The sequence below is a fragment of the Medicago sativa genome, chromosome 1 (assembly GCF_051527215.1).
Source record: "Medicago sativa cultivar Bolivia chromosome 1, Bolivia_mono, whole genome shotgun sequence".
Lineage (NCBI taxonomy): Eukaryota > Viridiplantae > Streptophyta > Magnoliopsida > Fabales > Fabaceae > Medicago > Medicago sativa.
Window position 1 is genome coordinate 30,407,763 of NC_140749.1, and position 12,250 is coordinate 30,420,012.

The 12,250-nt window shown below is 35.6% G+C and overlaps 2 protein-coding genes across 2 annotated transcripts; both read left to right on the forward strand.

Moving 5' to 3' along the window:
• The first annotated feature begins 223 nt into the window (after nucleotides 1–223).
• LOC146954190 (isoaspartyl peptidase/L-asparaginase-like) lies at nucleotides 224–2,859 on the forward strand. The gene is made up of 4 exons (XM_085715041.1): nucleotides 224–572; nucleotides 929–1,000; nucleotides 2,076–2,162; nucleotides 2,274–2,859. The coding sequence occupies exons 1-4, from the start codon at nucleotides 522–524 to the stop codon at nucleotides 2,751–2,753; spliced, it is 690 nt and encodes a 229-aa protein (XP_085571167.1). The 5' UTR covers nucleotides 224–521; the 3' UTR covers nucleotides 2,754–2,859.
• A 1,488-nt stretch (nucleotides 2,860–4,347) lies between these two features.
• LOC146954191 (uncharacterized) lies at nucleotides 4,348–6,265 on the forward strand. Its single transcript, XM_085715249.1, has one exon. The coding sequence runs from the start codon at nucleotides 4,473–4,475 to the stop codon at nucleotides 5,130–5,132; it is 660 nt and encodes a 219-aa protein (XP_085571375.1). The 5' UTR covers nucleotides 4,348–4,472; the 3' UTR covers nucleotides 5,133–6,265.
• The last annotated feature ends 5,985 nt before the right edge of the window (nucleotides 6,266–12,250 follow it).

Below are 12,250 nucleotides of genomic sequence, written 5' to 3' on the forward strand. Positions count from 1 at the left end.
CGTCACACTCTTACCACTTTGTGCTAGACGTTTGCTTAACGAAGATAGAGCAACAAATATAAGAGGAAATTAATCAAAAACAATTCGAGTTCTTTTCCTCGTAATCTAACAGAGTGAAGACATATAGAGTAGGAAATAGTCTCATATTCACCAAATCCCAGAAATTGTCCGCCACTTTGTGCACACCTTATGGAATCTCAAAGTAGGGGAGAATAATAAAATGGAAAAAGATTCATGTACACCCCTTTTCTATACACCCCTTTGTACCACTGCTTATGTGGCAGGGGTAGTTTGGTAATTTCACGCGCTAGGGATAGTTTGGTAGTTTCCACAATCTGTTCCTCTTCTCTGTTCACAGATCTGTTCTCTCTCAGTCTTAATCCCACTCTTACATCTCTCTCCCTCAACCGGACCGCTCTCCCTCAACCGTCCCATGTTCACTTCCACCGGAAGCCCGTCAGCCACGCGAAGAAGCTCTCAGTCATTGCATCGAGATCGGTGTCGAAGCTCTCAAATCCAACATGGCCCGTCTCCGTCACGCTCCGCCCTCTCCATCTCATCTGTCGCATCCGGTGCGTTCTATTCATCCTTTCTTTTGCTTTCCAACTTGTCAAATTTTTAATTCAGTTCTTTTGATGCTCACACTGCTTACCACGATCTCGATCTTCTTTTAATCATTTTCATCACGTAATTCATTTAGATCATCACTTTAATCTCCGATCAACTTGTTCCAATTCTCATTCTGTTTTCAATCTATAGATCTTAACATTATTTCAACCTTTTTTTTTCTCGACTCTGAATTGTGATTTTGTATGAAGAAATAAAAAACGTATTGTTAAGCTTTCAAGTTGATGCTGAATTGATTCATAGTAATCAAGGGATATTATGCATTTTATTCATCAATGCTATTCGTTGTATTTGTCTTCAGCTATTCGATATGGCCAACAGAGTTCTGATTCCTGCCAACAATTCATCACTTATTGCCATGATTGCTGACGAGGTAAGCGCGTGCCCATGTTGTATATACTTTCTTATCAGTGATATGTTGTCTAAAAGAATGTCAAATCAGATGATATGATAACTAGGATGCATGGAAATTGAATAGGGTTTAGCCGCAAAATCATCGTAGCTAATATAAGTTCGCTACTAGAGAATTTTGTGATATTTTAAAGATCTATTTTGCTATTGGCGTACAACTCATTATGCACCACTGCACACTTCTTAAGAAAACAAACTATTATTGTACATTTTCCTGGTGTGGAGTACCAAAAGGTTTGGGGTTTAATAGGTTAGGTTTAGGTTCTCTTGAAAGGATCAAATTCAGGGTATAGAAAATAAGTGGATGGATAGGTTCTCGAGAAAGGGACTTTCAGCCATAAGATGACTTAAGAACAATTAACTGAGAGGTCTAATCCTACCGTCTATTTGCACTTTCTTCTGTTTTGAATGTGATTCTCATAATAATCATTGTTCATAGGTTCGTGAGTTGGAGAATATTCCACACTTCAATGCTGGTAGAGGTTCTGTTCTCACCAAATGGAAGCTTCTATTATGAATGGAAATACAATGAAATGTGGTGCTGTTTCCGGTCTTAGCACTGTTGTTAATGCTGTTTCTTTGGCCCGTTTGGTTATGGATAATACTCCTCATATTTATCCAAACAAAACTTTAATATAACGCTTTACTATAACCAATGTCTTCAATCACGATAATGGTTGCAATCGCGTTGTGAAACTTGATATTGTTAAGAATGCTATTAATCAAATGTGGCTCTTGTGGCCTTCATTGCGATCACATCGCAGTTGCAACAGAGTCGTAAAAACCCTGACCTCTAAATGCAGAAAGAATATATATAGAAATACATACGTTTCTAGTTTGATACCTTGTGAAAAATACATATCTTTTGAGAGGTCCATTATTCGATAGGCCTTGTTTAAACAAAATTCATGACAATGAGGATATATGTGGATTTCATTATGAAAAAACTAGTCACCTTGAATTACTGGTGAATTTGTAAATAATGATCATAGTTTGTTGCTCATTTTCATTCATGATCTTGTATCCTTATTTTGCAGGGGGTTGAGACTGTAGATACAAGCCATTTCATTACTCCAGAAAACATTGAAAGGCTAAATCAGGCAAAAGAAGCAAATAGGGTCCAGGTATATAACTTTTACAGTACTAGTAGCATATTTATGTCACATTAGTCACCTAATGTGTTTTTTCCCTTCTCCTATCATATTGAATAACTTATATTCTTCACAAATATATAGATTGATTATACCCAACCAATCCAAAATGATACTACCAAGAGTGAAACAGAAACACCATTTGCTAATGGTGATGGTCATCTTGGAACTGTTGGATGTGTAGCTGTTGATAGCTACAGAAATCTAGCTTCAGCAACCTCAACTAGTGGATTAGTGAACAAAATGGTTGGTCGAATTGGCGACACGCCACTCATAGGTGCTAGAACATATGCCAACGAATTATGTGCAGTTTCTGCAACAGGGATAGGCGAAGCACTAATACGCGGGACAGTAGCAAGAGACGTGGCTGCAGTGATGGAATTCAAAGGTCTTTCTCTAGAGGAAGCTGCTGATTGTGTTGTACACGAGCGCATACCAAAGGGCATTGTTGGTTTAATTGATGTGTCTGCTGCTGGAGAAGTTGCAATGCCTTATAATACACCAGGAATGTTTAGAGCTTGTGCTACTGAAGATGGGTATTCTGAGCTTGCAATTTGTGCATAGACATTTTATCTACTTTGTCCAATTGTACTGTAATTTTTATTAAAAGAAATAAGATTGTTGTTGCCCATAGCCTAGTGGGAGTAGAAAAAGGTTTGGTTCTAACTCATGGGTGGGATATGTCCCTAAACCCGCAGCGTCTGCTGCTTGTACTAATTGAATAGTGGGAGTAGATTGCATAACTGATAAGTGCTAGGAAGTGATATTTTCATGTTATATTTTAAGCACTTTTGTTACTTGTTTTGCAAGTAATTTAGGGAAAAGCCGAGATAAAAGTGATAATTGCCTTATTACGCTTTAATTGCCTTACTTTACCCAATTGTGCAGGATTTGACCTCAAGACACTAAGCAAGCATGAAAAAGCCAAGAAAAGTGCAAAAGGCCGCAAGTACTACACAGCTCGCGAGGCGAGCACAGCAGCTCGCAGTGGCGAGCTTCAATTCAAGCCAAAAAGCCGTGAGCACCCTCTTGCTCGCGAGGCGAGCAGAGCTACTCGCCGTTGCGAGTAAGGGCGGTTTGACCCTCCCAGGGTGACGTGGCAGAATCTTAATGGTGAAGGAAACAGAACTCGCCATGGCGAGTAAGGCTGCTCGCGAGGCGAGCTCAAGCATAGTGGGAATTCTATAAATAGCCCACTTGCTATTCTTTGTAAATATCTTAGGAAATATCTAGGGTTTCTAGTTCTTCTTAGTTTTTCACCTTTAGATATTTTTAGAGAGAAAATAGGGTAGTTCTTCATAGAGTGATAGTGGTTTTGGAAGTTGGATCTTTATTTCTTTGTTGAGACATCACAAGTGTAATGAATCCTTCCTTTTCAATCCATCCTTGCAAGGCTTCCATGATGATGTGTAGCTAAACTCTCTTTGTTAGGATGAGAGGTACTTGATCTTGCTAAACATGTAATCCTTTTGATCTTGCAATATATGATTCTAGCAATTTATATTCAATATTGTTGTTATTCTTATGTTAATGCTTTCAATAAGATTCAAGATGATTTGGACACAAACTCTTGAATCTAGAGCTAGAGTAGTAGCAATATATCTCAGGTTAACTTCTTTGACAACTTTGTTAATCTTGTGATAATCACCATAATCAAGAGTTTAATGCTTTCGGATGCTTAATCAGGCTGGACACGGTCGATTAAGTTATCCGATCGACTTTGTTATCGTTTAAGGGATTTGGACACGAATGTTTAAACGATAACTTAGAGATAATTATATCACTTTGGACACGAAGGGTAGTTTAGAATTGATTGTGATAATGTTGTTTATAAAGTTAGAATTCGTATAGATCATTAGGTTACGTGTGACGCTTGGTTAAGGAACGCTACTCCTAACAAGTTTCAAACCTTATTTATCTCATCTTTTACGTTTTGCAATTAGTTTAGTTAGTTACATTTCAATTCAAACAAACAAGTACTCTTAATACTTGGAATGATAATTGATGTTAAACTGTCTTTGATAATGCACTAATCCCTGTGGAGACGATACAAATACTTATCTTGTTTTTGATGCTAAACTACTTCATCAAAATGGCGCCGTTGCCGGGGATTGGTGTTTAGATATCATAGATAGTACGATTGATTTATCGTTTTAAGTATTCGTACATAATCCGTAAATATTTGTCTTTACTTTATAGTTATTTGTACTAACCCCTCTTTGATGAACAAAGAAAAGTTCTTGTTAGTTGTTTCCGTTTTAGGATCACCACCTAGCCAAAATCATGGCTGATCATGGTTACTTCAACTTCTATACTCCACCCGAGTATGAATCCTATCCACAGTATCAGCAACATTCTTATGAAGATGAAAGATATTCGGAGATTGAAAATACTTTGAACATCTTCATGCAACAATCCATGATAAACATGCAAGATACCAACCAAAGATTGAAGACTTTATCACTTCAAATTGGGTTGATTCAAGCACAAATCATGGATAGCCAAGCCAACAATCAATCCACTCTTAGAGAACAAGAAAATAATCCAAACATGTTTGAGAGAGTTGGAGAGATTGTTGAAGAAGTTGTTGTTCAAAATGAGGAAGTTACAACATTAGAAGAATTTGGTGCACCACACAAAGACGAACTTCCTCAAGAAAGGTCAAATATTGAAGTGGCCAACACTGTTGATAATGGAGAAGTGATAGAGGTGGTAGAGAAAAAGGAACGGTTACTTAGCAAGGAAGAAACATTTGACCAAAAGGGGAAGAAAGTGAGCAAGGCTGAAATAGACCGGGTCATTGATGAAATTTGCGCCTTGTTCAAATCAAAGTTAAGAAGGACATGGACTCCACATCATCTGTACTTAAAGTTCATGGAATTCCTCCCAAAGAGAAGGAACACAAAGGATGATGTATTGTCCGTCTCATTTTGGCCACCCTAACGAAAAAGGCGTCGAGCTAACGACGTTAAACAAGCGCTTGTTGGGAGGCAACCCAATTTTGTGAGTTTATTTACTGTTTTTAATGCATAATAAGTTTAATAGTCATGAGCATGCATCAAAACATTCAAAACAGAAAACAAACAGAGAGCAGAATTCTGAACTGTCTCAACTCGCAATGGCGAGTGAAACAGCTCGCAACTGCGAGCAAATTGGTCATTGACCATTTTTGACTGCCTCTTAGCTCGCAACTGCGAGTAAAGCTGCTCGCAACTGCGAGTAGCTGCAGTTTGGCCAGTTTTAATCATTTTTTTTTTGGATATTGGTGTGTGATGACAATTGTTCTTAATTAGTATAGTGATGTTAGTATTCATTTTTAGTATTGTATATAGTTATCTTTTGTTAGTTAAAATTATGTGTTAGCACTTTTGGTTAATTTAGTACTTCATTTTAATTATGGAAGTTTCTTGCGTATCACTCTTGCTTAATTTCAAATCTCAGATGATTGATAATGATTCATAGTTGTGATTAAAGCGCAAAGCTAAGGTACAAGTTTCCAGTTTTTCTAAGCTTTTACTCGAATATGGAACGAGTACTTTGTGCAAATTTCATTTCATTTAGTTTTTTGCAATAATTTATTTATTTTTGAACCACGTAGTACTAGCCTAAAAGTGAGGAAACCTCAAATGTTTGTACATATGCAAGGAGACCGGATTCATTGTTTAACTCAATTGTGTTATTTTAAATCCGATATTTGTTTTAAAATTGTGTGAAGGCATGGAAGTGATCAAGGCATATTTTTGTTAATGAGAGAAACGTACTTGACCACAAATAGCCTACCTTGTGAGAAGAGCGAGTATTTGCTAACCCACTTGAGCCAAATGAATCGGAGTCCTCAATTATGAACTGTCAATTCATAAGCACAATGCTTGATGAATTTGCCTTTAAAACTTTTCAATATCCAGTTCATTTTTGACGCACTTTAGGACTCTGAGTTGTTTTTAATTGTTGAACCCTAAAATTTCAATGTTATTTGTCCCTTTTGCCTTAGAGTAGAGGAACATTCAATTAGGGTATTTGTTGATTCAAGTTGGGGAGAGAAGGTAGATGTAAATCTTATGTCAAGTACTATGGTGTAAATTTATCTTTGATCAAGACAACATGTTGTTGTAAATACAAAAAGAAAAGAAAAGCAATGTGTACATGAAAAGAAAAAGAAAAAGAGAAAAAGAAAGAAAAATCCAAAAAGAAAATAAGTTGTCAAGATCAAAGTGCTTCATGTTTAAGCACCAAGGGTTTGTATTGATTGGTAGATAAGATTGTGAATTTTAATGGTTGATACAAGGAATGTTCCTCTTTGATAGGCTTTTTGATTTCAATTGCCCCACATATGACATTTCTTTTGTAGCCAAGCCAAGTTTTAACCCTCAAAGACCTTTTGATCCATGTTTTTATGCCTTTTAAAATGATATTTGGATGGACACATAACTTGATTGGAATGTTAACTTGATTTTCGGATGTGTGTTCATAACCCTCATTTATATGTTTTCAATTGTTTATCTACTTGCAAAGAAGTGTGTTAGGTGTGGTTCGTAAATAAATGTATTATTGTTTTGAAATATTTGTCATGAACTTTGTACTTAGGACTCATCTCATGTTAGTAGTAGAATTTTAGATTAGTTGGAAACTTAGACTTGCCAGCGCATTCACTTTTAAATCATTTATCTGAAGATGTTTTCAAAAACCTTTTGTACTTGTGTCTTGTTCTATTAACTTGTTTGATTTTCAATCTTTTGTTTGAGGACAAACAAAGAGTTAAGTTGGGGAGAGTTTGATAAGTGCTAGGAAGTGATATTTTCATGTTATATTTTAAGCACTTTTGTTACTTGTTTTGCAAGTAATTTAGGGAAAAGCCGAGATAAAAGTGATAATTGCCTTATTACGCTTTAATTGCCTTACTTTACCCAATTGTGCAGGATTTGACCTCAAGACACTAAGCAAGCATGAAAAAGCCAAGAAAAGTGCAAAAGGCCGCAAGTACTACACAGCTCGCGAGGCGAGCACAGCAGCTCGCAGTGGCGAGCTTCAATTCAAGCCAAAAAGCCGTGAGCACCCTCTTGCTCGCGAGGCGAGCAGAGCTACTCGCCGTTGCGAGTAAGGGCGGTTTGACCCTCCCAGGGTGACGTGGCAGAATCTTAATGGTGAAGGAAACAGAACTCGCCATGGCGAGTAAGGCTGCTCGCGAGGCGAGCTCAAGCATAGTGGGAATTCTATAAATAGCCCACTTGCTATTCTTTGTAAATATCTTAGGAAATATCTAGGGTTTCTAGTTCTTCTTAGTTTTTCACCTTTAGATATTTTTAGAGAGAAAATAGGGTAGTTCTTCATAGAGTGATAGTGGTTTTGGAAGTTGGATCTTTATTTCTTTGTTGAGACATCACAAGTGTAATGAATCCTTCCTTTTCAATCCATCCTTGCAAGGCTTCCATGATGATGTGTAGCTAAACACTCTTTGTTAGGATGAGAGGTACTTGATCTTGCTAAACATGTAATCCTTTTGATCTTGCAATATATGATTCTAGCAATTTATATTCAATATTGTTGTTATTCTTGTGTTAATGCTTTCAATAAGATTCAAGATGATTTGGACACAAACTCTTGAATCTAGAGCTAGAGTAGTAGCAATATATCTCAGGTTAACTTCTTTGACAACTTTGTTAATCTTGTGATAATCACCATAATCAAGAGTTTAATGCTTTCGGATGCTTAATCAGGCTGGACACGGTCGACTAAGTTATCTGATCGACTTTGTTATCGTTTAAGGGATTTGGACACGAATGTTTAAACGATAACTTAGAGATAATTATATCACTTTGGACACGAAGGGTAGTTTAGAATTGATTGTGATAATGTTGTTTATAAAGCTAGAATTCGTATAGATCATTAGGTTACGTGTGACGCTTGGTTAAGGAACGCTACTCCTAACAAGTTTCAAACCTTATTTATCTCATCTTTTACTTTTTGCAATTAGTTTAGTTAGTTACATTTCAATTCAAACAAACAAGTACTCTTAATACTTGGAATGATAATTGATGTTAAACTGTCTTTGATAACGCACTAATCCCTGTGGAGACGATACAAATACTTATCTTGTTTTTGATGCTAAACTACTTCATCAATAACCATCTTTAACTCAATTCATGTTTGCTTATAAAAAATAATTGTTCATGTATCAATACCATTCAAAGTTACCATCATCCATGTAACGCCTTTGACAAATTATGGTTATATTGTTCGTTTATTTGGTTATCTGTAACTTACATGTGCAAAAAAAAAAAAAATCAATTCAAGCCAATTGTCAGTGAGACATTCTAATTTATGAAAAAATAGTGGTCACGCATATGTAAAAATGTGGTCGTTAAGACCATATATTTGGCTAGTTTTTCTTTCCCAGGTGTAAATAATATTGTTTTAGGCGAATCGAACGCATGATCTCATTTGATCACTGCACTAAAAGCATTTCCAACCATAAATAACATGTTTTACAATCCGCGAGTTTATCACGCCTAAAGACGGACAAGTTCTAATTTATGAAAAAATAGTGGTCACGTATTTGTAAAAACGTGGTCATACATATCATATATTTGGCTAGTTTATATTTCACAGATGTAAATAATTTCGTTTTAGGCGAATAGAATGCATGATCTCATTTGATCACTGCATTAAAAGCCTTTCAAACGATAAATAACTTCTTTTACAATCTGCAAGTTTATCACGCCTAAAGACGGACAAGTTCTAATTTCTGAAAAAATGGTGGTCACGCACCTTAAAATATGTGGTCACACAAAACATATATTTGGGTAGTTTATATTTCCCATGTATAAATAATCTTGTTTTAGGCAAATCAAACACATAAGCTAATTTGATCACTGCACTAAAAGCAATTCCAACAATAAATAACTTATTTTACAATTTACGATTACAATTTACGAGTTTATCACGCCTAAAGACGGACAAGTTCTAATTTCTGAAAAAATAGTGGTCACGCATATTAAAAAATGTGGTCACACATACCATATATTTGGCTAGTTTATCTTTACCAGGTATAAATAATCTTGTTTTAGGCGAATCGAACGCATGATCTCATTTGATCACTGCACTAAAAGCATTTCCAACCATAAATAAACAGTTTTACAATCGGCAAGTTTATCACACCTAAGGACGGACAAGTTCTAATTTATAAAAAAATAGTGGTCATGTATTTGTAAAAATGTGGTCATACAGACCATATATTTGGCTAGTTTATATTTCCCAGATGTAAATAATTCCGTTCAAAAGAGATAACTCATGGGACAATTATTGATGTCTTAATTTTTTTTAAATGCAATTAACTCCTTCAAAATAAGCTATAAGCAGTTGAAATAAACATGTCAATGTCATCAACCTTGAAAGCAAACACACATTCTTCAAATGACATCTTGACATGGATTTGTAGCAAATAGCCATGTATTCAAATAAGATAACCAAAGGGACGAGCACAATGATCCCTTAGGATATTGAAATCAGAAAATTCTCTCGAAGGGTGATCAGGCCTTTCACCACAGTAGGCAACATTCTCATCACTTGAAGCACAAACAAAAAACATAATAACATTTGGTGCCTTGTGGAGTCGTATATGTATTTGCAACAGAAAAATGAACAATGTTGCTGCTTCTAACATTCCAATCTGAATAAGTCTTGTCAATAGCATATCAACAACATATTCATAAGCAAATAAAAATATTTCTCGATGACTCAGACTACAAACAATCAATTTGAGACCACAATCCGGGACCGATGTCGTTGTGATGAATTTCACCGATCTATCTCGACCCTATCTCTATCTTTACCACCGGCTGCGCAGGCGATGAATCTGAACGGTGGTGATGAGGACGGTGGATCCGGCAGTTTAAGAAACAAGAGACCGGAGAAGAGGACGATGGTTATGGTGGTGGTGGGAGGTTGATGGGACAGTGGCGGTGAGGTGAGAGGAGGACGGAGTAGGGAGCAGCGGAGGTAAAGAAGTTGACGGAGACGACGACGACAATGGAGTGAGTAGAACGGAGGTAGCCCAGATCTGGAAAAAATGGATGGGAGATCGTTGTTTCCATCACCGTCGCTGGAAAAGAAGTGGACCGGCGGTGGTGGTGAGCTTTGGGGTGTGGTTGGTGGTGGTGTTCAGCGAGGGGGAAAGGAGAAAAAGGGTGAAGAAGAGAGAAAGGTGGGGACGAGAATGAAGGAAGAGATAGAAGGTGAAGAAAGAGCTAAAGTGTTTTTGTGTGAGAAGAGAGGGTGAAGGAAGAAAGAAAAAGAGAGAAAGAAACATTTGCTGAGTGTATTTGTGTAGGGTCCAGTTGTCAAATGTCAAAATTTTGTGTGGGTGTGTAGGGGTGGATGCCACCTATGGTGGTATGCTTATCACCACTCTAATAAAATAGCCAATTAATTATCCTTTACGAATAGAGCCAACATACTTATCAAATTTCTAAAGCTTTACCTAAAACTATTAGTCTCGTAGCACTGTAAACTTGTAAAAAAGCATTTGAAAGGGAAAAAGTTATGGAACCAACCGATAATAAAAAAGCATGACTAAAAAAAATATAAAAATGCAAATGAACCACAAAATCATTATGTTATTTTCTGATCTCCGACCACTGGCCATTCACTTACTCCTGGCTATTCCTCTATAATAGGAATAACTTGTCAAAGTATAGCATACGAATTTTCTGAGACTAAAATAAACCATAAAATTAAAGAACATGAAAACAAAGAGGAAGTTCAGAAAATAAATGAGAAAGAAAACACACCATGAGACTGAAATAGACATGAAGTATATGTTTGTATCTGTTGAAGCTAAATGTTAGTCTCATCAGAGGAAGACAAAACCTGATACGGTAGTGTTATGTGGACAAAGTGGGTTTGTTATTTCGAAATAAAAAATAAATAAAAATAATATCAAGAAAATGGGGTTTTATGTCGAAGGCAAAATGGCAAATACATGTTCTGAAAATGGGTTTGTAAAATTAAAACCTTTCTATTGTAGAAGTCGAAAAGCATTGGAAACTGAAGAACTGTGATGTTCTACTAAAGAAACTGAAAAAATATGGCTTTCATAATGTCTCCCTCTCCTTCACCACCAAATATGCAAAGAAGCCGAAAATGTGCATTGAAGAAGGCCACGGGGTGAGAGAGGCACGAGGATTATAATGAAAAGTTTGAAAGGCAAAATGAAAGGTTTGTTGTAAAAGTGAGCAGTCTCAAAGAAAAGAATATTGATGATGATATTTTGAGTGGATAGATTTCAGATTTCAAAGAAGAAAAAATGGGAAAATGCAAGGGGTGTATGACTTTATTTTGAAAGTTGAATGGTTTTTCTAGTTTTTTGTTTTTTGATTTCCTTTCTATTTATTCATTGCATGCGGTATACTCCCTCCGTCCCATATTATACAAAAAAAAATCACATTTATTAAGAAAACTAAAACATAGTAGTTTGTACCATAGTTTTTTGTGTTATCTTTGAAATAAATTTTATAGGAAGATGTAAAAACAATTTTCATTGGTAGTTGATTATAGAAAAAAAATTAAAAAGAGAGCAAATTGAATGCACTTTGCATTTAATTTTCCTTTAGAAAAGATAATTTTTTGAAAAAACATAATTAAATAAGATAAAGTTGGTCTTTTTTGCTTATAATTTGGGGCAAAGAAAATGGTTTTTTTTTGCTTATAATTTAGGACGGAGGGAGTAATCTTTTTGCTGAACACTTGCATTGAAAACAGGCTTTGCATTGAAAACTTCTAAAAAATTGGTTCAATAATAAATCAACAATAGTTAAATGTAATTAAAATTTTAAAAATAAAATAAGGGAAATGTTAACTTGTGCCCTTAAGGCACAAGTTAATGAATCAAATTTGAAAATATTTTATTGGAATGTACGTATTACATTTAATCTTTAACTTTTTAATGAATTGAATGCACAAAATTTTATAGAATATTTCTTCTTTTGAATTTCTTAACATGTGTCATAAGGACACAAGTTAACACTACCCATAAAATAATTAAGAAACAATAATAGAAAGATTAC

What these genes read in the sequence shown, in the direction of transcription:
- LOC146954190 (XM_085715041.1), top strand. Translation starts at nt 522, where the DNA reads ATGGCCCGTCTCCGTCACGCTCCGCCCTCTCCATCTCATCTGTCGCAT. An exon ending in TTGCCATGATTGCTGACGAG is followed by an intron (nt 1,001 to 2,075) that starts GTAAGCGCGTGC and finishes CTTATTTTGCAG; the next exon opens with GGGGTTGAGACTGTAGATAC. An exon ending in AAGAAGCAAATAGGGTCCAG is followed by an intron (nt 2,163 to 2,273) that starts GTATATAACTTT and finishes ACAAATATATAG; the next exon opens with ATTGATTATACCCAACCAAT.
- LOC146954191 (XM_085715249.1), top strand. Translation starts at nt 4,473, where the DNA reads ATGGCTGATCATGGTTACTTCAACTTCTATACTCCACCCGAGTATGAA.